The following is a 24,778-nucleotide window of genomic DNA, read 5'->3' as shown; positions in this document are numbered from 1 at the left end:
GCATATTGATGCCCTTGGGGAAAAAGAGCTGGTGTAATGCATTATTGTAGATATAATCATCCTGCTCAGCCTAAGTTACTAATGGTTATGACACCTAAACACTTGAGTCTGCTTCTCCTGGAAGCACATTGAGGTAATCAGTCATTCTAGCCCATTATATCCATCAGGGCTTTCTCAATCTGGCTGATCATTTGCAAATTTCAGTGCTGTTTTATTGTAAGGAATTGGATTTTATCCATGGTTGTCAGTGACTTCCATCCTTGCATTTCAGACTATGTGAAACTTTGGTTCATAATTTATGAAGACTATTAAATGATTCAATGGCTTCTCTGCACTTTTGTCTCCTCCTTTGTCTAACAGAGGCAAGTATTGGTTTTCTGAATTTTGAGGCAATTATAGGATCCTTCAATGGCTTGAGTGAAAGTTTGGAATCTAAATCTTGATGGCTATTTCTTTATTTGCAGATTGGTCCAAATGATAGTGGAGTTGAACTCTGTTTGCCCCCTCACTTGCTGCCATCCCAGATGTTTGGTACAGAGGAAGGTAGAAGTGACAGGGAGTGGGAAGACAATTATAAGCAAGGCTAATTTCTGCCTCTTAAGGACTTCAACACTGAAGTCTATGATTTAGTGGTTTTCCTAGGACTGTCAGAACTGTCACTATTTCTTGGGCTAAGTTAGCAAACTTGGTGTGGCAACTCGTTGGTGAAGGGTGAAGACTTCTCATTTTTCCCCTCTTTTTAGGGTTTTATGCAGCTCTCTTACTCTTTGGATTCTAAGATAGGACCATCATAAGCACTGATCACACTGCACTGCAATCATGTGACCATGGAAGCTCACTCTCTCACAGAGGGCACAACCTTTTATATGAGTGTTCTTCAAGGAATAAACTAGGCAAGGCCTGCCTTATGTCTGCTTTTGTTTGTATCCTCCTGTGTGTGATCTATTGGGAAACCTCAGCTCAGGTGATGGGATGCATTTGCATGACTCCATTACTTTCCTATAGTGAATAAACCCAAAAGGGAACTGGAAAGTGTTAGATTCCATGGAAATAAAGGGAAAAGTAGCATTAACCATTCTAAAATTGTAGTTAGAATGGCAATTCCCCTCACTACTATGCTTTTGAACAGCCTTGAAAAAATACCCCAAATTGCGTTTATTATAACAGAAAAACCCTTTCTCCTCTCTGAATGAAGCTAGATCTTAAATTCAGTGATGGTTCTCCTACCCACTTTTATTTAAAGTCAGTTCAGCATAAGGGAAAATATTTAAAAACCTGCATAACCCTAAGAGAATTGGCCTCCCTTCCTGCTCTTGGTCCATCATCAGAAAGGTTGTAAAGTAGATTCAGATGCTAAATCCAAAATCAAGTTTGAAATTCTCCTGGTGAAGTACCTTCATTGCTACATAATGTTCTTTTATTTTACACACTGTCATTATTTGAGAATATCATTTTAAAAGGAGTCTGTAACATAAGGTTTGGACAGGGAAATAGTTTCCATGGCTTTCTAGGTTTTCAAAATGTTGGTAAATGCTAAAGAATGTAGAAAATTATATCAAATGCTAACAAATTGGTTCAGTCTATGTTTGGTTAAGACCTACTGGGAATTCTTGGAATGTAGTAGTGTTCCTTTACTGTGGACCACCAAAAAATAAAAATATTGTTATAAGCTGAAAGGTCTCCATAAAAAAAGCTCCAATATCACTCTTTTTTAAGACTGGAGACTGAGACACTGAAAGGTTAGAGAATACTACTGACCGGCCCAGGAATGACCTGGGTGATCCTGCTCCATTTCTGCAAGAATGCCCTTCTTTATCAGTCCAGAGCACAGCTATAGTATTATCCTGGCACTTGACGTTGATACCTGAGTTCTTTATTACAGAGGAATTGAAAAGAGAAAATAAAATTTGTATCACTTAGATGCTTTAATTTTATGTCAATATGAAGCCTTGTCACTTTTTGACATCCTGTGGCATTTACCTGGCCCAGGCCCTGACTTAGCTCAACTGGATAACTTCCAGAGTGAAAATTTAGATAAAACAGAGAAGGTTCTATTGTCATCTTTAGCCTAATGTACTTCTCCAGAACCCAGCATAAACTATGATGTTGACACTCTGGGAAAGTGTTCAAAGTAGGGTGATTCTACATGGCTTTGAAAAAATGTAAAGTACTTCAAACACTTCTCCATCAAAGACTTCTTAAAAAAATTATGTGTTAAATCTTTCAAGTTTTCTGATCATTTCTTTTTATTCATTGACCCACCTCCTAGACCTCACCTCTGTCAGTCTAAAACCTAATATAATTTCTTTTAGGCCCCAGAGAAGTTCCATCTCCTCTCCAAAACCTTCTTTGACCTTTACATGCAATGATCTTTCTATTAAAAATTTCCCCCCACAGCATACATAGTCAGCATTTTACAATCTAGTACCAGTTAATGTGTAATTTTCATATTCTTCTCTAGTTTAATGGGTGCTTGTTTTGTGTTCTCCATTAGGTTTTAAGTTGCTTGAAGGTAGTGCTATATCTTTTATTTCTACTAGATGTTTTAAAAAATGCTTGCTGATATGATATAATTTTATTGCATTGTGGCAGTTTAAATGACCAACAGGCCAGAATGAGACGAATCACTTGTTCTGGGATGGACCATCTGTTTGCGTGATGACTTGGGGATGAGGGTACTCACCTTAATAAGAGTCAGCCCTTCTGGGGCCTCTTTCTAGTTTCACCACTTATAGGACAGATGACAGAGGAGACAGTAGTCCACCTCCCTCTGCCTTCCCTGATGCCCATTGCTTCCTCCCACTGTTAAATGAGGAACTGTAAGATATGAATCCCTTCCTCAGAGGGGAGCTGTGATAATTGCAGCTTGTAAAGCATTTTGTGATTCTTAGATATAAGAGAGCTAATTATTATGATTATTAATAATCCTTAATTTTTATCTTCTTTAAGGTAAATTACCCTTACTTTAATTACACCCCCACCCTGGTTGTAATTATACCTCTGAGAGTCAGCAGATGCTTTCATCTTACGTCATGCTTTGCAGGGTGACTGGGCACGGGTGCCAGGGAGGGCATTTCTACCATCTGCCTGCTCCTGCTCTCACCCGGAGTAGCAGAGGGCTTCTGGCTGTCTTTGTTGTTAAACTGGTTATAGATTTCAAGTGATTTGTATTCTTTGTTCTATAACAGTATCTTTATCCTAACCAGCAGCTCCTCAGTTTCACGGAGACACACTAAACGGTACAAATGAATTTTTATCATTTGAGCAATATTGTGAATTAAGGAAGCAGGTATCTTTCACTGGGCCATAGAGGCTTTAAGGTGTCTGTTATAAAGAGGTTTTCAACTGCAGTATGAAAGAAGGGTCATAGCTCCTCAAGGGTAGAGGTGCTGTGTGACATTCCAGATTTTTCTTGGACTTAGATGTGGTTCTAATAGAATTGTAAGTTACTCTTTGGGATAAGAGGATTTTTATGTGAAGAACTGAAAAAAATGTTTTTGAGAGAGATTTTGCTTCTGACAAAAGGCATACCATAAAAAGGCTGAAACTGAGGCTTCACACATAATACATACTTTGGGTGTGGGAATTCAGGCCATGGCCTCCCAAATGTGGAAAAGAGCATAGGCAGGCATGTGTCAGTCTAGCTTGAAATGTTTTCTTCAGGTCCAGACATCCCATAACTGCTTCATGTCATGATGTAATTATTCAGTCCTAATCTTGGATGTTTCAGCACCATGAATCCTACTCTGTCCCTGAAGTAAGGATGGCAGTGGAACAAGGCAGTAGGGTGGATGGCAGTGTTGAGTGTTTTGATGGCCTTCCTTCTGATCCTTCCTCTCAGAGCAGTGCATGCTTCTCTGGAGCTCTGCCTTCCCTGTCTGCCTCAGCATCTTTCTTTCAGTTTCTTTCCTTTCCTTATTTCCTCTTCTCTTCTCTTTTTAAATTTCTCTTTTCCCATCCCACTCTCAAAACCATTTAATCTCAGATAGGAAAATAGGAGAGGGATGAGGAGACCTCAAGGAGAACCAGTCAAGGTCTGTGTCCCTTTCCCTCAAGTGAGGATCTGATTGAGTTCATAGTAGTATTGGTAAAGAAACAGAAAATTGACTGTGTCCTTCCTGGTTCTTCTCTCAGTGAGTCTCTCTTGGTCCATAAGCATTTATTGAGCCCTCTGTTCTACTGTAGGCATTGTTCATGGTAGCAAGAGGCACTCTACCCTACCTCCCGATGATTTGAAGTGGGATATATTATGGTAAGAAAAGTTCAATTCCAAAAATAAGACTGATATTGGTATTTTCTTGTACATGCTATAATTTTTTGTAATAATTAGAAAAACAAACCCAACAACAGTGGTTACCTATAGGGAGAGGGGTGAGTAAGTGCCTTTTTACTGCACACTTTCTTCTACTTTTTAATATTTAAGCCATGTGAATATGTTACCTATTACAAATTAAATACATAGAATCATTTAAAATAAAAGTTTGATTCCAAGAGAAAGGAGATGAAATAAAGAGAAGACAAGAATGTACTTTATTTACTCAGTTTATATTGTACCTGGCAGGACACTCGGTGCTTAATATATTTTTAATAAAATTTTTGTAAGTGTAATAAAGTTAAATGGCCCTTAAAAAACCTTAACAGTCACTAAAGTGGTTGTACAATAAGTGCTAGTCTTTTGGCTATTTTGTCAGATGTATGGTTAGAACTTTACAGATTTTTTTCTGAGGCTCTTCCTTATCTGCAGATGAAGAGTGCTGTCGGTGCTGCTTCTCTGGGTATCTGACCAAGCCCAGTCTGGCTCTGGGCTCTCAGTGGGCTCACTGTTAGCTCTGGGCAGAGGGTGAACCACTAATGGCTCATCTACAACCAGATCTTTGAGAGTATTTCCTAAATTATAAAAAACAAATGCTTTTGGCAGCACAAATTTGATCTTTGAAGTGAACCACATCCTATAGATATGACAAGTGGGGAATAATTACAACTTCTCATAAAATCAAAATTCAGTTATTCTAATATAAATGTAATCCATACTTTCAGGGCCAACATTTCAAAATTAGTCTTTAAAGTCTCTTTTGTTGTGTTTTTCAAGGTGCAAAACTCTTTGAAAGTCTCTGAATACAAACCCTAGATACTGATTTCATCATTCTAGATAATTTATCCTCATCTGTTCCATGAATCTTCACACTGCCTTGCTACTTAGCTAATCAAAAACTTTCATTAAGAACCTGATAAATGGAAGGTGAAAGAGTATAGAGCATTGGAAAAGACCCATTCAAGGCATTCAGAAGATATGATATAGTTGTGACGTTAGGTTATAATCCACAAGTGCTCTACAAGGAAAAAGGGACTACTGCTGGGTGAAGTGGTGTAGGAAGGCTTCAGGGAGGAGATGGGAGTTGTTCTGGATAGGGTGAGTGGATTTCAGGCAGGCCAAGTGAAACAGAGACGTTCCAGGCAGTGTGAGGAAAGATGGGGAGTAGGAATGGGCAAAGCATATTTTGAGAAAAAGAGAGTTGAACAGTCAGACTATAGTGGAGACTTTATCACTCTTTGGCAAAAGTCCATGTTGCCTTGATCCTTTCAAGGGTTGACCTTGCAGAAGAAAAAATTGATTTCAACCCTCCATCCGTTCAGGAAGAAAGGAATTGAATACAGTAAGATGCAGGTTCCGTGAAAGCAGTTCCACTTATGTTTTGTTTGCTGTTGTGTTCTCAGTGGCAGAGAGCAGGCCCTCAGGAAATATTTTTTAATTGAAAGAACGAATGAATTGCATGTATTTTTCATATACAAGACTATATGCAAATACCATGACTAGAGAGTAGCCCTGTAAGAATTCAGAAGAAGTCACTTTTTGATAGCGGGATTGGGAAGAAGAGATGGAGTAGAAAAGGAACACTGGAGAGAAGTAGCAATAAACCATAAGATGGAGAGTGAGTACAATTTTATTTTTAAAAATCTTTCTGAAAGCACTGAATGATTGGCTAGATTGTCGGGACAAAACAGGTTGGACTGAGGATGGGGAAGGCAAGAGCAGTCTATTAATATTTGGTAGGATGTTAATATTAAAATTATCCTACTTCTTCCTACACTGGCCTGATCAGTGTGGTATTTTAGAGATTAAAAATAGAGGTTGGAGAAATGATTTTTGCCATGGGACTGGTTTCATATCTGTATCTTAAAAGCAATTCCAAGAGTATCATCTGAGTCAACCTGAACTTCCTCTGCTATTATTATTCAAATAAAGATTTGAATAAGCAGAATTTGCCTCAGTGAGGAAACTGCCTGGGGTATCAGCCTAGGAGAGGGTAAGTGAACTGGTTTTGCCCACATATATTCGATGGCTTACGAAAGAGACCTCATCTTTTCTTCTTCTTCTTCTTCTTCTTAACATATGTTACAAAATTTTATTGAACTAATTCAATTTGTGAGGGAAACTGTAAGACATTACAACTGGTTTGAAGGAGAATTCAAAGTGCAGAAATGTATACAGGCCATCGGGAATGAGGAAATGGGCTGGGTGCAGTTGCTTATGCCTGTAATCTCAACACTTTGGGAGACCCAGGCGGGTGGATCACTTGAGGTCATGAGTTCGAGATTAGCCTGGCCAAAATGGTGAAACCCCGTCTCTACTAAAAATACAAAAATCAGCCAGGTGTGGTAGTGCATGCCTGTAGTCCCAGTTACTTGAGAGGCTGAGGCAGGAGAATTGCTTGAACTCGGGAGATGGAGGTTGCAGTGAGCCGAGATCATGCCACTGCACTCCAACATGGTGACAGAGTGAGACTCCATCTCAGAAAAAAAAAAAGGAATGAGAAAATGAATTTACTAAAGAGATGCACAATCAATCAATAGCCAGGGCCTGTCATCCACAGTTACTCCACCAGACACACACATGGATTCCTATGGTTTGTCCACAACTTCCAGAGTTGAAGAGTAGCTCAAGGATGTCAAAGGGTAGAGGCCACGGGAAATGGCTGAGCCACAATTGAGCAGCACTTCTTCACTCCCCATTTCCAAGGCTATCACCATTTTTCTCTGACAAATCATAGACAAATTCTAAAGACTTAGTAAATCTATAAAAGTGAATAATCACAGAAGTGCAATGTCTGATCAATGATTCCAAAATTGTTCCTGGGCACTCAGTCTCACTAAGTATACATTCTGAAATCAAATTCTATTTCTATACAAAAAGTGTAGGCCATCAGTGTTCTTAAATGAGGCAAATGGTTATTGTGAGGTAGAAAACATTCTCCAATGTGGATGAAGATGTGGATACCAGATAAATGCTACAGTTGTGTTCACACTAACAACAAATTATAAATGATGTGGCTCGGAGTCAGTCGACAAAGTGAAAATCCAGAGATATTCTGAGGTCACAGAAAGAATTTTAATGTTAGCTAATAAGGAGAAATATTTCTTAGTGCTCACCAAAAACATGACTTTCCCACTCAGATCGCAAACCAGCCAGAACTATCATCTCACTTTGTCAGTTGCCGTTGCATGTTGACATGAACACTGAGGAGAGTGATGTGGATAATCGATATAAATATACGTATAATACATACATATGTACACATGAAGCATATACTTACATGCATACATAGTTCACATTTTTCCAGCCAGGGTTTCAGAAAAACTAGAACAAAAGAGAAATCATGTTCCATTTTGTCTTGGAAAAGTATACATCTTACATATACAGACATGCATATATCTACATACATATACATGTAATGCCTATATGCATATGAACATACTGATACATATATATATGCATGTATATTCACTTTATCACATACTCCATCAGCTTGGTTTTTGAGATGGTAGTTCAAGTTCAATCTTTGTTCTGGGCTTCGTTTTTGTCTCTACTAAGTTTCTCTCAGCTGTCAAGCTACATTTCATCAACATTTTAGAGTGGGGCAAGCCAACGCAGGATGGAAAGGCAAATCTTAGGAGGCTAAAATCACTGTGCAGTCTGGGATTTGGGGGTTTCTGATTTCTTTCCCTTTCTCCCAGCAGTGTGGACCATGAGAGTGGGCTGGGGGGTGGAGCAAACCAAACAGCTCAGGCTGGAAGTCCTTCAGGGAATTCAGCACCAGGGTGGCCTTTCTCTTCACGTCTCAGCTCAAGTTTCTGTCTGGAACCATGACCACCTGCATCCCGGTTGCCAGGGTAACCTCCAACTCATTGAGAGCATCTTCAAAGACAAGGCACTTCTCCATAGGAGGACAGGGAGAGAACCTCTTGGCATAAGCTAGGAGGATGTTGGGGTCTGGCTTGCTGTGCTGGACTTTGGGGTCATCTCCAAGCATGATGTGAGAAAACAAGCTGAAGAACTCCTTGTGTTGGCTTGCCTTCATCTCCAATGAGGCAGACCCTGAGCTGGTGGCCATGGCAAACGGGATGCTGTGTTTCTGCAGGTGGATGATGAATTTCTCTGCCCCTGACATGAGCACAGCTATAGGGAACACTTCCTTTAACTTTGTTTGGCTTTCTTCCACCAGCTCCTCCTTGGACATCAGGAGCTGCAAGATGTCTATTATAATCTGTGCTGCCTCTAATGCCTACTTACCCATTACCAGGGACTTTACATCCCGGCTGTATTTCTTTTCATAGCAATCGCGTATTTCTTGAAACGCCACTGAATATAGCCATTCAGTATCCAGAAGAAGGCCATCCATGTCAAAGATGAGGTGGGTGATGGGCTGTGGTGAGGGTGTGGGCAAGAGTGCTCCCATGGTGCTGCCTTCTCAGTCTGGGTAGGAGTGAGGAGTAAAGAGACCTCATCTTTTTTTTTTTTTTTTTTTTGAGACAGAGTCTCACTCTGTCACCCAGGCTGTAGTGCCGTGGCACGATCTCAGCTCTCTGCAACCTCCACCTCCCAGGTTCAAGCGATTCTCCTACCTCAGCCTCCGGAGTAGCTAGGACTACAGGTGTGTGCCACCACGCCAGTCTAGCTTTTTGTATTTTTAGTAGAGATGGGGTTTCACTGTGTTAGCTGGGATGGAGACCTCACCTTTCTAATCCAAGCATCTGACATATTTCATCCTAATCTCCTGCACTGAGCATTATATGATCAATTCAGTCTAATCAAATTTAATGGACATTGGTTCAGGTTCTGAGAACTCAAATATGGCCAAATATACCTCTGCCCTGCATTTCCAGTTTAGTGAGGGAGGTTTTGGCCTATGAGATGTGGTGATGGGGACTCTATCTTTTGTTGTGATCATCATTATCATCATCAATCACTATAAGCCAGAAACAAAAGTAACTATTGTCTCTGTTTTTTAATTCTTACACCAATCCTGTGTAGTAAGCATGAATAGTCTCATTTTGTAGATGGAGAAACTGAGTCTTTGTAATGCTAAGTAACTTACCTAAGGTCAATTAAGTTGGCAAGTGGCAGAGCTGGAATTCGAATCCAGATCTGTCAGCCTCTAAAACCCACACTCTACCATTATTCAATACTACTATTTTAATTCCTTATTACCTGCGTGGAGATAATAATAATTTGCTATGGAAAGTACCAGTTAGAAGGTGTTGTCTTTACCACCCCCACTGTAGTTTGGTGAGTGCTTTTGCCCCTTCTGATGTGGTTAGAACAAACCCGTGCTCTACAGTGGGGTGGCCTCTGCAGCAGGTGCTAGTTTCATGAAGGAGATTGCCCCAGTCACAGGGAACAGAGGTTCATGATATGTAGGAGGCTGGCAGGATTTTATCTCTAATGAAACATGATGATGATTAGATCAAGACAACTTGACTGCAGCAATATTTTTACTCTGACAACTTTGTGTGAAGAAATCAGACACAGCCAAGACTAGTTTGTGCATCTGATGGCAGTGGAGCAGAGGGTGTCTTCTTATCAGATACCAGCATAATAACTGCTGACTGTCATGTGTGGACCTCGCAGACTTCTAGCTACAGCTTAATTATAATTATTAAGTTTTTACAAGACACTGATTGTATTTCAAAGGGTTTTACGATCCTCTTTTTATTAGTTGTTCCCTATCCAGCCCAGCCTGACAGAAGGGCTACTTCCTCTGCTTTCAGGTGTGGAAATGGGGCCACTCTGAGGTTAAGTTGCCTGTCAGAGGTCACCCAGCGGCTGAGCTTTGGTTCTAACTTGCTGGATTGGACAGATGAGGTCTGCTCCTTTGGTCGATCAATTAGTTGATATAGGAGCCATGGAGGTTTAGAGCTAATGAAATGGTGCCTTATAGATCTGGAAGGTAGTGGATTTTGTGGTTTGAAATTTGTGTTTTGTCTTCCAATGTGATTTTGATTTTGCTGTTAAGAATTTGATGAATCAAAAATAGAAGAGTTCTGTCATTCCTCTCTCTCTTCTTGGTTCTCCCTTTTTAATATACCCTCTTTTCCTCTACTCTCCAAAAGAAGGAATTGGTCCTGAACAAATGATTCCAAGTTCCAGGCATTTAGAGAAGGGCACAGGTGGTGGGTGGTTCTGATAGTACTCATTAGAGGTCATTGGAGGAGCTCAAAGTAACTCTCTTTTGCTTGGAGGTGGTATCATGATAACATCTTATACTTCATAGGTTTCTAGTTAAGACACTAATTTTGTGGGATCTTCCTAGGTATTCAGGTACTTCAGGCTTTAGTTTTAACTAAATTTGGGAACTCGGGATTAAGCAAATTGAAACAAGTTATTTATTTATTTATTTGTTTATTATGCATGTATAGGGTGTATATGGTGAGTTTCCAAAGGGGGTATATAGATAAAGCATTTCTGAAACTCGTGGACAACTGACTGTTTCTCCCCTCCCCATCCCCGACCTATCTTCTGATAGTGACATTCTGTAGAACAGCCCTGAGAAAATGCAACTGAGCATGCCCCCGTCAGACAGGCAGCATGCAGTCCACTTCCTTGTTTCTGTGGCTCGTTCCTGGGCTTCATTCTGTTCCTTGGAGTCATAGAACAGGAGAAAATACTGTCTCCAAAATTCTCATGGGAAGCACAGGCGAAATATCTTCCTTACTGCATAAACTATTTAGATATGAATTTGTACACAAACCCAGAAAATAAACTAGATGTCTTCTGAACTGAACTTTTCTTTTTGGCCCTGTCCCATTACACCAACTGTGATGTAATAAGTGAGTTTTGACTATAGGGTATGTGTTAGGACATGTGTTACTATGAAGATCTTAGGAGCATATATCAAGTGATATATATTGTACCATATTATGGACAATGTCTTGAAATAATTTTTATCAATAATTCAAAATAATAAGAATGGTCTTTGTGTATTTTTTTTTGTACAAGATGGCATCAGGATGTAAAACTTAGTCTTTTTCAGCAATTGTTAATTTTAAAATATATTCTAGCTGGCCATGTGGTAAATTGAGAGCCCAGTGGTCTCAGATATGGGTGCAGCTGAGAAATTGCTATTCTCTGTGACCTTACATGAGTCACTTAAACTCTTTGGGCCCCAGGTGTCTGTCTATAAAATTACAACAATGACTCCGGCTTCCTCTCTGGGGTGGAGAGTGGGGTGTGCTAGAAGGAATGAGATCATAAACTGATAGAGGGCTGAACTAAGGTATTTTGAATTTGTAGGAAAAAAGCAAAAGGAGAAATATTAAGTTTCTGCATGTTCTTTTTCTTTCTTTAGTCTCTAAACACAGAATTCTGGGAACAGATCCATGAACAGAGAGGTGAGGTCAGGAAGAGACTCCTATGTGTGTAATTGGTAGGGCCTTTTTGCTTTCACAAATCTTTATGCGGAACATTGCCTTCCTTGAAACCACTGTGAATGCTGTGAGTTTTGTGTTTTCTTTCCATTATCTGTCATTTGATATTCAGCTTCTGTGACTCTGAGGTATTCAGTCTGATTACTTTACATTTTTGCATTAAATCTTTTTCCTACTATGTGTTATGATTCGGAACAATGTCTCTTCATTATACATTAGTAAATACCCACTTGCTGAAATTCAAAAATGTAGCTGGAGATTTGTTCTTCCATTGGTCTTTTCTTACCATGTGCCCAGGAACTCCAGGACTGGCATATTAGGATATTCTTTATCTCAGGCCATCAGGATCTGACATCTCAGCAGCTTTGTGCTGTCAGGAAGACAAGCCATTCAGTTTTCTACTGTGCTTGTGCTATCACAATGCCCATTTTCAGAGCATAAGATGGAGGCAGAGGTTGGAAGGACTTGCCTGAGGCCACATGATGACTCAAAAGCAGAAGAGAGAAAGAGGGATGTGAGTGAGAGATTCTTCCCTCCTGACCTCACTCCCAGATCCTACGCCCTTTAGTCCATTCCTTCCCATGGACCTACCTGCTCCGAAATCAGGTTCCAAAGTTGTTTTGTTACGCGCTCCCAACCATTGTTAATCTTTGATGTAATTCATTTATCTAAAGCACCATTTACCCCATTATCTCCTTGTGGTTCTCATTTAGTTGCCAAGAGTTTCCCACTTCTCTTCCTACTTAAGTACTAATACGAGTTTCAGTAGGTGCAACTCTTTTACTTATGCCAATTTCTCTGGGCTCTGGTCCCTGTGTCAGAGGCTTGGGATAATATCTCATAAGAACAAGTGTAGAGTGGTTGCTTAAGATGGAAGGAAAAGTATAATTTATTGAATGCCTTCCATTTGTCATGCTATATACAAGATACAAAAATAACATAATAAACCTATGAGTGTAGTATTCATACTTTGTAGATGAAGACACTGAGGCATAGAAAGGCCAGATGATCTGCTGAAAGTTACATGATAGTGAAGGGGTGGAGCTGTCATTTGACCCATGCTCTTTTTCAGTATCACTCAGCCCTGCTGTTTTGGGTTTTACTAAAAACTCTTTGGTGGCTACACCTCTTATTTGCATAATTATAATTTCTTACACTTGTATAGTGATTTATGGATTCAGAACATTTTCAAAAATTTTATTTTATTTTATACTTGCAACACTATATGAAGTAGGCACCACAGATGATGATATTTCAGCTCTTTTAAATGAGCCCTCTGTTCTACTGACGCTCATGAAGTTTAGTGATTTATACGATGTCTCTCATGTGGTGATGAATCTGTACCATATTCTCTATTATCAAATCATTCTTCCTTAATTAGTATTTTCATGTATGTCATTCTTCTGATAAAAAAGCTTACAGTGACCTTCTATTGCTAAATGTACAATTATCAGTCAGTTGTAAACTTTCCTTAACAACTGGCCTTCCTCAGCCATTATTCATTCACTCATTTGTTCAACAGCCTTAATTAAGCACTTGTGATATGCAAAGAATCAGATATATAAAGAGGAATAATATGTGATCCTAACCTTTGAGGAGATTACAGTGTGGTCAGGGAGTCATCCAGGTCAACCCATTATTTTAACCCAGGATAATAAAGGCTATGATAGAGGGTATTATGGGAGCTCACTGAAGGGACACCTCACCCATACAGTGGGCTTAATGAAGGTAGCTTAGAGAAGGTGCTGCTTGTGACAAATCTTGTTGGATGAGTTGGGTATAGGGTGTGAGGTAGAATGGGATGAGAGCTGAAGTTGGGAGAACTAAGGAGGGGAGATCATGAAGGACTTTGTGAGCAAAGGTAAAGAAGGTAGATTTTATCCCACAGGCTATGGAGAACAATTATAGGGTATTAGGCAGGAGATGATGACATAATCAGATTTACATTTTAGAAAGATCTTTGTAGCAGTAGCATTGAGAATGTGTTGATGGAGGGCTAGGTAGGGTACAGTGAAGTCACTTAGGAATCCATGTAGTAAAATAGGTGAGAAATGGAGGGTTGAACTAAGATAGTTGCAGTTGGGCTGAGAAACAAATCATCTGAATTGGAAAACTTTAAGAAATAGAAACCCATAGGGATTGCTGACATACTGGATGTAGAAGGTAAGGAAGAGGAAATAATTGGGGAGGTCTGGGGTTTTGGCTTGAGCAGCTGGGAAGACAGTAGGATTGTATACAGGTAGAAGGATATAGAAGGAGGTGTTCAATTTTGAGCATATTGAGTTTAAGATGCTTGTGAGACACTTAGGTAAAGGCATCCAGGAGGTAGTAGGATATCTAGATCTGAAACTAAGGAGAGAAATCTGGGCTGGAGACATACATTTGGAAGCCATTAGGAGGAATGTGATGAGAAGATGAGATTGACCAGAGGAAGTGTGTAGGTCAGTGGTTCTCACCTTTAGCTGTGTGTTAGAATCACTGGGGAACTTTTAAAAATCCAGATTTCCAAGGTCACACCACGGACCTATAAAATTAGAATTTCTAGGAGTAGAATCCAAGTACCAGTGTTTCAGAACTCTCCAGATGATAAAGTGGCAGCAAGAGTTGAGAAGCACTTGATTGAGAGGAGCAGGAAATGCCTCATTAAAGGTGACTAAATAAGGGAGAAGCCTAAGACATTTCCAGAGGAATAGGAGAGCCTAGAGAGAAGGGAGCATTATGGACACTAAGGGTGTGAGAAGTCAAGAAGAAAGCCATGAGCAGTGCTCTTCTAATCAATCTTCATTTACTCCTTAGCATGACTCTTACCTATAGCCACCTAATCTGTTTTCTTTTTCATGCATTTAACTTGGTAGATGCTCATCTGTGTCTCTGCTCAAGCTACTCCTGATGCTTAGGGTTCCTCCTCTTCTTGAGGATGTCAATTCACATTCAGCCCATACTTAAGGTTTGGCTCAAAAGCTCCTCCTCTAATAAATATCTGATCAATTTTACCCAATTCTAATTACTCTCCTTTAGATACTCCCTTATGCATTTAGTTCTGTGTCAAAAATGGCCCAGCTATGAGACAGTGCCAAGAGTCCTGGACTTAGACTCTGAAGATTTGAGTTCAAGTCCTGGTTTTGCTACATGTTAATAAGCTGGAACATCTTGAGGAAGTCACTAAAGTGCATTAGTTTCTGTATCTGTAAGATGTTCATAGCAATAACAACTTTTAAGGATTGATATGAGTTTTGAGAATGTAAAAAGCTACATATGTGGGAGAATGACATCAGCAAGATGGAAGAATAGGAGCTTTCAGCACTCATCTTCTCACAGACATCCATTGAACAATCATCCACACATGAAGATAACTTCTTAAAAGCTAAGGAATCCAAATTAGAGATTATAGCACTTGGGTGCAGTACAGAATTAAGAAAAGACACATTGGAGAGGGTAGAAAGGACAGTTTCACATTAATCATGTCACCCCTTACCCAAGCCTGTGCAGCACTGTATGGAGAGATACCCTTCATATGAGGGAAGGAAAATGAAAGGAGGAATTGACTTTGTCATGGACCTCAGTACCAGGGCAACCTCCATGGGCCCAAAGTGAAGTTTGACCCCTACAGACATAAACTCAAGGCTGGCTCTTGCAAACCCAAGCTCCAGGCCTGCCCAGTGCCAGGTCACTGCCTATGGAACCAGGCTGCAGACCTGCTCCTTTATACCCAGGCACCAGATGCACCCCAGTGCCAGGCCAGCCCTCATGGTCCCAGACTCTAAGCTAGCACTTACAGACACAGGTTCCAGGCTGGTCCCCAGGGACCCAGGCTTCAGTCCCATCCCTGTGGACTCAGGCTGAAGACCTATGCCAGCACCAAGTCAGACCCAGAGGATCCAGATCCAGGCTGACCTCTGCAGACATAGGTGCCAGGCTTGCCCATGTGTATCCAAACTCTAGTCATGCCCTAGTGGACCCAGGCACCAGGCCCCACATGCCCACTGACCCACACACCAGCGTAGCCCACTGGAAGACTCCAGCATTAAGCCTACCCAAGGACCCTACCAGTTGGGTCACCCAAAATTTCTAGATGGGCTGACTGATGAAGGGCTTTCTCTGCAAAAGCCAGTCTGCAAAGACTGAAAAATGTGCCTAATTCTTCAAATGTGTGGACATTGACACAAAAGCCACAGAGATCATGAATAATTGAGGAAACATGACACAACCACAGGAACAAAATAAGGCATCAACAAATAAACCCAAAGAAATGGAAATCTATGAACTGCCAGACAGTTCATAGACTTAAAAATAACCATGAGAATTAAAAAATGATCATATTAAAGAAGCTCAGTGAGCTACAAAAGAACACAGATAGACAACTAAATGAAATTAGGAAAGTAACACATTAACAAAGTGAGAATTTTAGCAAAGAGATAGAAACCATATATAAGAACCAAACATAAATTCTGGAGCTAAGGAACACAATGATTGAACTAGAAAATTCAATAGAAAATTTCAACAGTAGACTCAATCAAGCGGAAGAATTAGCAAGTCTGAAGACAAGTTATTTGAAATTACATAATCAGAGGAACAAAAAGAAAAATTAATAAAAAACGGTGAAGAAATCCTGTGCAACTTATAGGACACTATCAAGTGAGACAATTTATGCATCATAGAATTCCCAGAAAGAGTAAATAAAGAGAATGGGAGAAGAAAGCCTATTTAAAAAAATAACAACAGGCCAGGCACAGTGGCTCATTCCTGTAATCTCACCATTTTGGGAGGCCAAGGTGGGGGGATTGCCTGAGTTCAGGAGTTTGAGACCAGCCTGGGAAACATGGTGAAACCCAGTCTCTACCAAACACACAAAAAATTAGCTGGGCATGGTGGCATAGACCTGTAGTCCTAGCTCTTTGGGAGGCTGAGGTGGGAAGATCACTTCAGCCTGGGAGGTGGAGGTTGCAGTGAGCCAAGATCACAGTACTGTACTCCAACCTGGGTGACAGAGTGAAATGTCATCTCAAAAAAAGAGAAAAAAAAGAACAACAGAAAACTTCCCATGTCTGGGTAGGTGAATGACTATTCACATATATGAAGCCCAAACAACTCCAAATAGATTAAACATAAACAGATCTTCACTAAAACACATTATAATAAAATCCTCAAAAAGTTAGGCAAACAGATTTTTGAAAGCATCAAGAGAAAGCAACTTACAAAGGAACGTCCTTAAGACTGTCAGTACATTTCTCAGCAGAAATCTTATTGACCATGAGAGAAAAAAATTACCAACCAAGAATATTATGCCCAAAAAAGCTGTCTTTCAGAAAGGAAGAAGCAAAAAATACTTTCTCAGACAAACAAAAGTTGAGGAACTTTATTACCACTAGACTTCCTTTACAAAAAAGCTTAAGGGAGTTCTTCAAGTTGAAATTAAAGGACACTAACTAACAACAGGAAAACATATGAAAGTGTAAAACTTACTATAAAGGTAAGAATATAATGAAATTCAGAATACTTCAGTACAATATTGGTAGTGCATAAATCACTTTTAACTCTAGTGTAAAAAGTAAAAGACACAAGTATTAAAAATAACTATACAATAATTTTTTAATGTATACACAATATGAAAATATGTTAATTGTGATATCAATAACATACAATTTTGAGGGAAAAGAAGTTAAAGTGTTGTTGTATGTGGTCAAAGTTACTGTTGTAACTTAAAATAGAATATTATGACTATAAGATATTTTATGTAAGCTTCATGATAATCACAGAAAACATGCAGTAGATACACAAATGATAAAAATAAAGGAATCAAGCATACTACTATAAAACACTATCAAATCACAAAAGGAGAGAAGAAGATAGAAGAGAGAAATAAGATAACTACAAAACAGACAGAAAACAATGAACAAGTGGCAAGAGTAAGTCATTACCTATCAACACTTACTTTAAATTCTCCAATTAATATATGTAGACTGGCCGAAAGAATTTTTTTAAAAAGAATATCCAACTATATGCTGCCTGCCAGAAACTCATTTTAGTTTTAAGGATATGCATAGGCTGAAAGCAAAGGGACGAAAAAAGCTATTCCATTCAAATTGTAGCCAGAAGAGAACAGAGATGACTATACTTATATCAGATAAAATAGAATTTCAGTCAAAAATTGTCACAAGAAACAAAGGTCATTATATAATAATAAAGGGGTCAATTAATAAAGAGGATATAATAATTTATATATATCCAATATCAGAGAGAGAGAGTGAGCAAATATTAACATAACTGAAGGGAGAAATAGATAGCAATACAATCATAGGAGGAAACCTCAATTTCCCACTTTCAACTATGGGAAGATCATCCAGACAGAAAATCAGTAAGAAAGCAGTGGCCTTAAACAGCGCAGTAGATCTAATGGACCTAACAAACATCATATAAAACATTCATCTAACAGCAGCAAATGGAGCATTCTCCAGTAAAGGTCATATGTCAGGCCACAAAACAAGTCTAACAAATTTAAAAAGACTAAAATAATATCAAGTATCTTTTCATGCCACAATGGTATGAAAACAGAAACCAATAACAGGGCAAAAACTGAAAAATTCACAAAGATGTGAAAATTATACAGCATACTCCTCAACAATTAATGGGTCAAAGAAGAAATCAAAGAGAAAATTTTTAAAATTTTGAGACAAATGACAAATAAAAACACAACATTCCAAAACTTATTGGATACAGCAAAAGCCATTCTAAGAGGGAAATTTATAGTGATTTTTTTACATTAACAAAAAAGAAATATCTCAAAAAACTTCACTTTACATCTCAAAGAAGTGAGAAAAGAAGAAAATGTTAGAAAAAAGAAGAAAAAAACAAAGACCAGAGCAGAAACAAATAAATTCAAGACTAAAAAAACAGTAGAAAATATCAGCAAAAACAAGAGTTGGTTTTCTTTTTGGAAAAGATAAACAAAACTGACAAATCTTTAGCTAGGCTAAGAAAAAAAGAGAGAAGACTCAGATAAATAAAATTGAAAATGAAAGCGGAGACATTACAACTGGTGCCACAGAAATACATAGGATTAGAAGAGACTATTATGAACAATTATAAGCCAACAAATTAGATACCTTGAAGAAATGGATAAATTTCTAGAAACACACAGCTCACCAATAAATAGAAAATCTGAACTGATCAAGAAGTGAGATTGAATCAGTAATTTAAAAAACCTGGCATAAAGAAACGCCAAGGACCTGATTCCCTCACTGGTGAATTATAACGAACATTTAAAAAAGAATGAATGGAATTCTTCTCAAACTTTTCCCAAAAATTGAAGGAAAGGGAACACTTCCAACATCTTTTATGAGACAAGTATTACCCTAATACCAAACCAGATAAGGACACTGCAAGAAAAGAAAATTACATGCCAAAATTTCTGATGAACATAGGTAAAAATTCTCAAGAAAATACTAAAAACCCAAATTTACTAACACACTAAAAGGGTGATACACCATGATTAAGTGAGATTTTTCCTTGGATGCAAGGATGATTCAATATATGCAAATCAATGAATGTGATACACCAGATTAACAGAGTGAAGGGAAAAAAAATCACACAATCATCTCAATAGCTGCAGAAACAACATTTGAAAAAAATTCAACATCCTTTCATGATAAAAACTCTCAACAAAACTAGGTATAGAAGAAATGTACCTCAACACAGTGAGGACCGTATATGACAAGCATTCAGCTAATATCATCCTTAATGGTGAAAAGTTGAAACCTTTTTCTCCTGATCAGGAACAAGACAAATATGCTTACTCTCATTACTTCGATTGAACATAGTATTGGGGTCCTATCTAGATCCATCAAGCAAGAAAAAGGAAACAAAATCATCCAAATTGGAAAGGATGAAGTAAAATTGTCTCTGCAGATGATATAGTTTTACGTATAGAAAACCCAAAAGACTCCACCAAAAACAAACAAAAGAAAACAAAAACAAACAACAACTGTGAGAACTAATAAATGAATTCAGTAAAGTTGCAGGATACAAAATCAACTTACAAAAATCAGTTGCATCTCTGTATACTAACAATGAACTACGGGAAATGCGGTATTTGTCAAAAGGTACAAAGTTTCAGTTATGCAGGATGAATAAGTTCTGAAAATCTAATGTACAGCATGGTTTAAACATAGTTAATAATACTGTATTGTATATTTAAAATTTGCTAAGAGAGTAGGTGTTAGATGTTCTCACTACAAAAAGGTAACTATGTGAAGTGATGGATCTATTAATTAGCTTGATGGGTGGTGACCATTTAACAAAGTATATATATAACAGAACATCATGTTGTACATGTGATATTCCATAGAGTGATGTTATTAAATTTTACACTTGTAGTTGGTTGTTTGCAATCATTCCAAAGTGTGTGTGTGTATGTGTGTATTTGTTTGATTTTTCCAATTGGATTATAAACCTCTTGAAGACAGAAATTATATTTTGTTTCTTTTCTGACCCTGTTTAGCTTAGTGGGCTCTTGTGATTCTTAGATAGCCACATAACATTGGCTGGCTCATGCTGGTTAACCAAGTGCTGCATCCCTGATGATGTTGCTCCTAGGTGACGGGACCTCTGGACCTTTCAGCAGAAACAAGAGTCAGATGACAGCCTACAGAGGCATGGGATGTCACTTAAGTCAGTATCATCGAGTCCAGATCTGTAGGCTTCAAATGCATAAGGGAAAATCCTAGGTGCAGGAAATGGAAAAGGTTTGGGGCAAAACCATCTGATGACTCTTCCCCTTGCTCTGAGGAAAATCTAAAGCTCTTAAGCCAACCAGAAAACCCTGAACCATTAGTGGGCCTGCAGAGTTACTTTTCTTACCTCATGTCCTATGACTCACACCCTTACTCACTTTATATCCACTTGCCTCTTTGCTATTCTCTGAACACATCTGGCATGCTACTGCCTTGGGGCCTTTGCAGCTGCTGTCTGTTCTCCCTGGAATGTTCTGCCAGATATTCATTTGGTTCTTTCTCTTACCTTCTTCACATCTTTGCTCCAATGTTACTTTCTCAGAAGACCTTCACTGGCCATCTTAAAGTTGTGACCCTCAACATTCCTTATTTTCCTTCATTGCTTTATTATTTTTTCTGTAGCATTTATCATTATCTGACATAATATGTATTTTACTTATTTATTTCCTACTCTCTTTTCATTAGGATGTAAACTCTATATGGACCATGTTTTTTGTCTATTTTTAAAAATTGTTGTATCCCTGGTGCCATGGTTCATGGAACATAGTAGGCACTCAATATTTATTGAATAACTTAACAAATAAATGCTGAATAAAGTATACTTATCAATGGCCAGGATATTTCAAGCTGGTAAAGACCCAGTAGGTTGTCAAGGAATCTGACTCCTTTCCTTATACTAGTTTCCTGTTGGTTTCTTTATAGAGTTTTATTTAATCAAATTGTGGTGAAAAGTCTTATTAATTTCCATGAAGAGATGGCTCTTCAGCTTTCTGGCTTTTTTTTCCTCTCAAAGGAAACAAATTATAAAGAAGAGGAGTGTTTAGTAGTTTACTGAATCTTATTTCAAGCTCTTGAATGTGGCTTCTAGTCTTCTGGAAATTCCTATCTTTCTTGGGAGTAAATTTTATAAAAATAGAGGACCCTTTCTTTGAACTTCTAAGACAAATGAAGGGAGAAGAATTAGGCCATTTTAGCTTGTAAATGTGGGGAAATAACTCTCTGAAGAGGTTGGCAGGGTTGGAGGTATAGATGTTTCCCAAAATAGCTTGGCTGAAGTTTTTCAGAGCAAGCATATGGGCGTGGCAACATAGACCATTGGACCTACTAGGAGAGCAGCCGTGGTGTGATTTACAAGCCCCTCAGTGCTCTGCTCAGACACAGAGGCATTAGGTATCAAGTGTGGCTGCTTCTGTTTCTCAACTGACTCACCACAAACTCGTCTGGCTATACCACAAGTGGGAGTAAGATACATGAGTGAAAATATCCCATAGCTTTATTATTTTAAAACTACGTTCTGGCAGAAGCTGGGAGACCATTTGGCAATGATGTCAAGGCAGAGATTTCCGGGTTAAGTGGGAGGTTGCACTAGATGATCCCTTTAAATCATTGAATCATGGAGTTGGATCATCTAGTTTAACTTAGAAATCATTTAACTCAAATCCCACCCATTGCAAAAGCCCCTCTGTGGTAATCCTGTCTGGTGGACATGCAGCCTTTTCTTATGCAGGGCGAGTGATGAGAAGATCACTACTTCCTGGAACAGTGGGCTTTGTTTAGGGGCTGTTATAAACATAAAGGCATGTCTCTTTAAAATGTGTAAAATTGCCTTCTTTTCAACTTGTACTTGTTGGCTCTCTCAAGCAATGCTGAATAGCTCGTCATTCCACATGACAACCTTCAGATACTTGCAAAAGCCTCTAACCTTCTATACGTCTTCTCTAGGAGAGAAGTCCTTATCATGATCCTCTAGAACTCTAGCTTGCAATATTCCTCATAATGTGTGGACTGAGCAGTGACAGAGCAGAGAGTTCTATTTCCTTCCTATCTAGATACTACTTCTATTTTTTTTTTTTTTTTTTTGAGACGGAGTCTTGCTCTGTGGCCCAGGCTGTAGTGCAGTGGCACGATCTCGGCTCACTGCAAGCTCCGCCTCCCGGGCCCACACCATTCTCCTGCCTCAGCCTCCCGAGTAGCTGGGACCACAGGTGCCCGCCACCACACCCGGCTAATTTTTTCACCGTGTTAGCCAGGATGGTCTTGATCTCCTGACCTTGTGATCCGCCCGCCTCAGCCTCCCAAAGTGCTGGGATTACAGGCGTTAGCCACCGCGCCTGGCCGAGATACTACTTCTATTAATTTACCCTAAGGTTGCTTTAGCCTGCTTTTTTTTTTTCTTAAAGCAATTAGAGTTTGCTATCTTCCTATTATCATAAGAATCAATGAAAAGCCCCAGGCAAATCTCTCATACCTACTGTTGTTAAAGCTGATGACCTTCATTTTTCCTCCTCACTCACATTTGCTTCTCTAAAGCCTACTTGTTCTCAAAAGCTCAGGTCAAATGCTTCTTCCAGCAAGCGTCCCACTAGTATTCCCCAACCAGATGTAATTTTCTCTTTACCTGTGCTCCTCTGGCCCTTGTGCTTGATTATAGGCCCAGCACAGTATTCTTTGAAGTAAATGTGTGATTTAAATATACTCCATCTCTTAGTAGGCTGTGAACTCTGAGGGCAGGGATGGTTTGATTCATGTTTGTGCATCACATCTTATGTGTGGCTGTTCTATCAAAGACTTGGCTTGATTTAGTTACATACAAGACTCTGCTCCACAGATTGCAGGACCCATCGTGTGGGCTCTTTTCATTGGTTTGGGAGGCAATGAAGGGATTTAGAAAAATAGACTCCTGAAGTCAGACATGGATTTGAATGATTTTCTCTCCACTTGGAAGATATATGACTTTGAGCAAGTTATTAATCTCTGTAAGCCTCAGTTTTATCATCTGTTAAATGGACATGATAAAAAGCACCTAACTTACTAGAGTTCATGAGAGGATTATAGGGAATAAGGATACATGTGGCATTCAGTACTGTGCCTGCCACACACTTCAGTGCTCAGGGAAAGCTGGTAGTGGTTATTTTTTTTACTCCTATTTATAAATAATTGTTTTATTCTTTTCGATTAATCACATGGAATTGTGATTGTCTTGCTGCTCATAGATTGTGAATCCTTGATAGAAGACATCTGGCATCTGTACCCCTAGTGCCAAGCACAGTGTCCAGAAAATTGTTGTCATCAGTGTTTGTTGAATGAATGCATGAATCTAAGGCTTTTGAACTGCAGCCCCAAGGAACATATGTAAGATGTTGCTGTTATTATTAGGCGTTGCGTTCCTGGGCCTTAAAAATGAATAAGACCAATGCTTTCCTTGGCTTTAGGGAGACTATGATTCAGTGTGAAAGGTACACTGCAAGTTACTTTTTAAGAGATTGTATTTTAACAGTAGGTACTCAGTAAATGCTTAATTCAAGTTGGGCTCCCACTGCCTTAGTAAGTCTTGTAATAAGGTAGTTAATAAGAATGGTGCAAATTCATTTTCTGCTTGGTTCTCAAAGAAAATAGGAGACATGTAGGTGCCAGCCTACCTGTTAGGTAGTTTTGATTTGCATTCTTCTAGGAGTTCTGTGGTTTCAGTCTGACATTTAAGTCTATTATCCATTTCAAGTTAATTTTTGTGAGTGGTGTGAGAGGGGTTTTAGTATTTGTTTAATTGTTGCTTTTTAGTGCATTATGAAGTTTAAAATAAGCAGAATGAATTAGAATTCCACAATAGAGGTTTGAGAATAATAGGAGCAGAAAGGTGGAGTGGCAAAGTTGATGACTAAGGTAGGAGTAAGGAATGGCTTTATGGAGATGAAGTATGAAGTGAGATTTTAAGGACAAGGACATTATCAATCTGTCTAAATTCTTATCACTCATTAAAATCCAGGACAGATGCCTTCTCTGCAACGAAGACATTTGTCTTGTCCCACCTCAAGTGATCTGCCCCCTTTTGAACCTCCATGGTGTTTTCTTTCTTTTTTTTTTTTTTTTGAGACAGAGTCTTGCTCTGTCACCCTGGCTGGAGTGCAGTGGCGCCATCTCGGCTCACTGTGAGCTCTGCCTCCCTGGTTCATGCCATTCTCCTGCCTCAGCCTCCCGAGAAGCTGGGACTACAGGTGCCTACCACCACACTGGGCTAATTTTTTGTATTTTTAGTAGAGACAGGGTTTCACTGTGTTAGCCAGGATGGTCTCGATCTCCTGACCTCGTGGTCTCCCAGCCTCGGCCTCCCAAAGTGCTGGGATTGCAGACATGAGCCACTGTGCCCGGCCCCATGGTGTTTTCTTTCTTAGGGCCTTACCATGGTCTGTTACAGCCCTGGGTGTACATGAAGTGATCAGCAAATATTGTTACATTGAATCATTGTTATATGCATAGCTAAGCACTTGCCTCTATCCTTACCTAATTGCAAGCTCTTTTAGTGCATGAGTTGTGTCTTCACAGTTCTCTAGTGCCTACAACACACCAGG

General features: G+C 39.2%; 1 protein-coding gene across 1 annotated transcript; it reads right to left on the bottom strand.

The window, feature by feature from the left end:
• Nucleotides 1–8,117: 8,117 nt before the first annotated feature.
• LOC105534787 (pseudouridine-5'-phosphatase-like) lies at nt 8,118–8,735 on the bottom strand. The gene is made up of 2 exons (XM_011973655.1): nt 8,570–8,735; nt 8,118–8,440 (listed from the first exon to the last, which is right to left on the bottom strand). Exons 1-2 carry the CDS (start codon nt 8,733–8,735, stop codon nt 8,118–8,120), a joined length of 489 nt encoding a protein of 162 aa, XP_011829045.1.
• Between the last annotated feature and the right edge of the window lie 16,043 nt (nt 8,736–24,778).

This window comes from Mandrillus leucophaeus, unplaced genomic scaffold, assembly GCF_000951045.1.
Source record: "Mandrillus leucophaeus isolate KB7577 unplaced genomic scaffold, Mleu.le_1.0 Scaffold139, whole genome shotgun sequence".
Lineage (NCBI taxonomy): Eukaryota > Metazoa > Chordata > Mammalia > Primates > Cercopithecidae > Mandrillus > Mandrillus leucophaeus.
The sequence above is the reverse complement of the archived record's forward strand: the minus strand, read 5'-3'. Positions and strand labels throughout refer to the sequence as shown.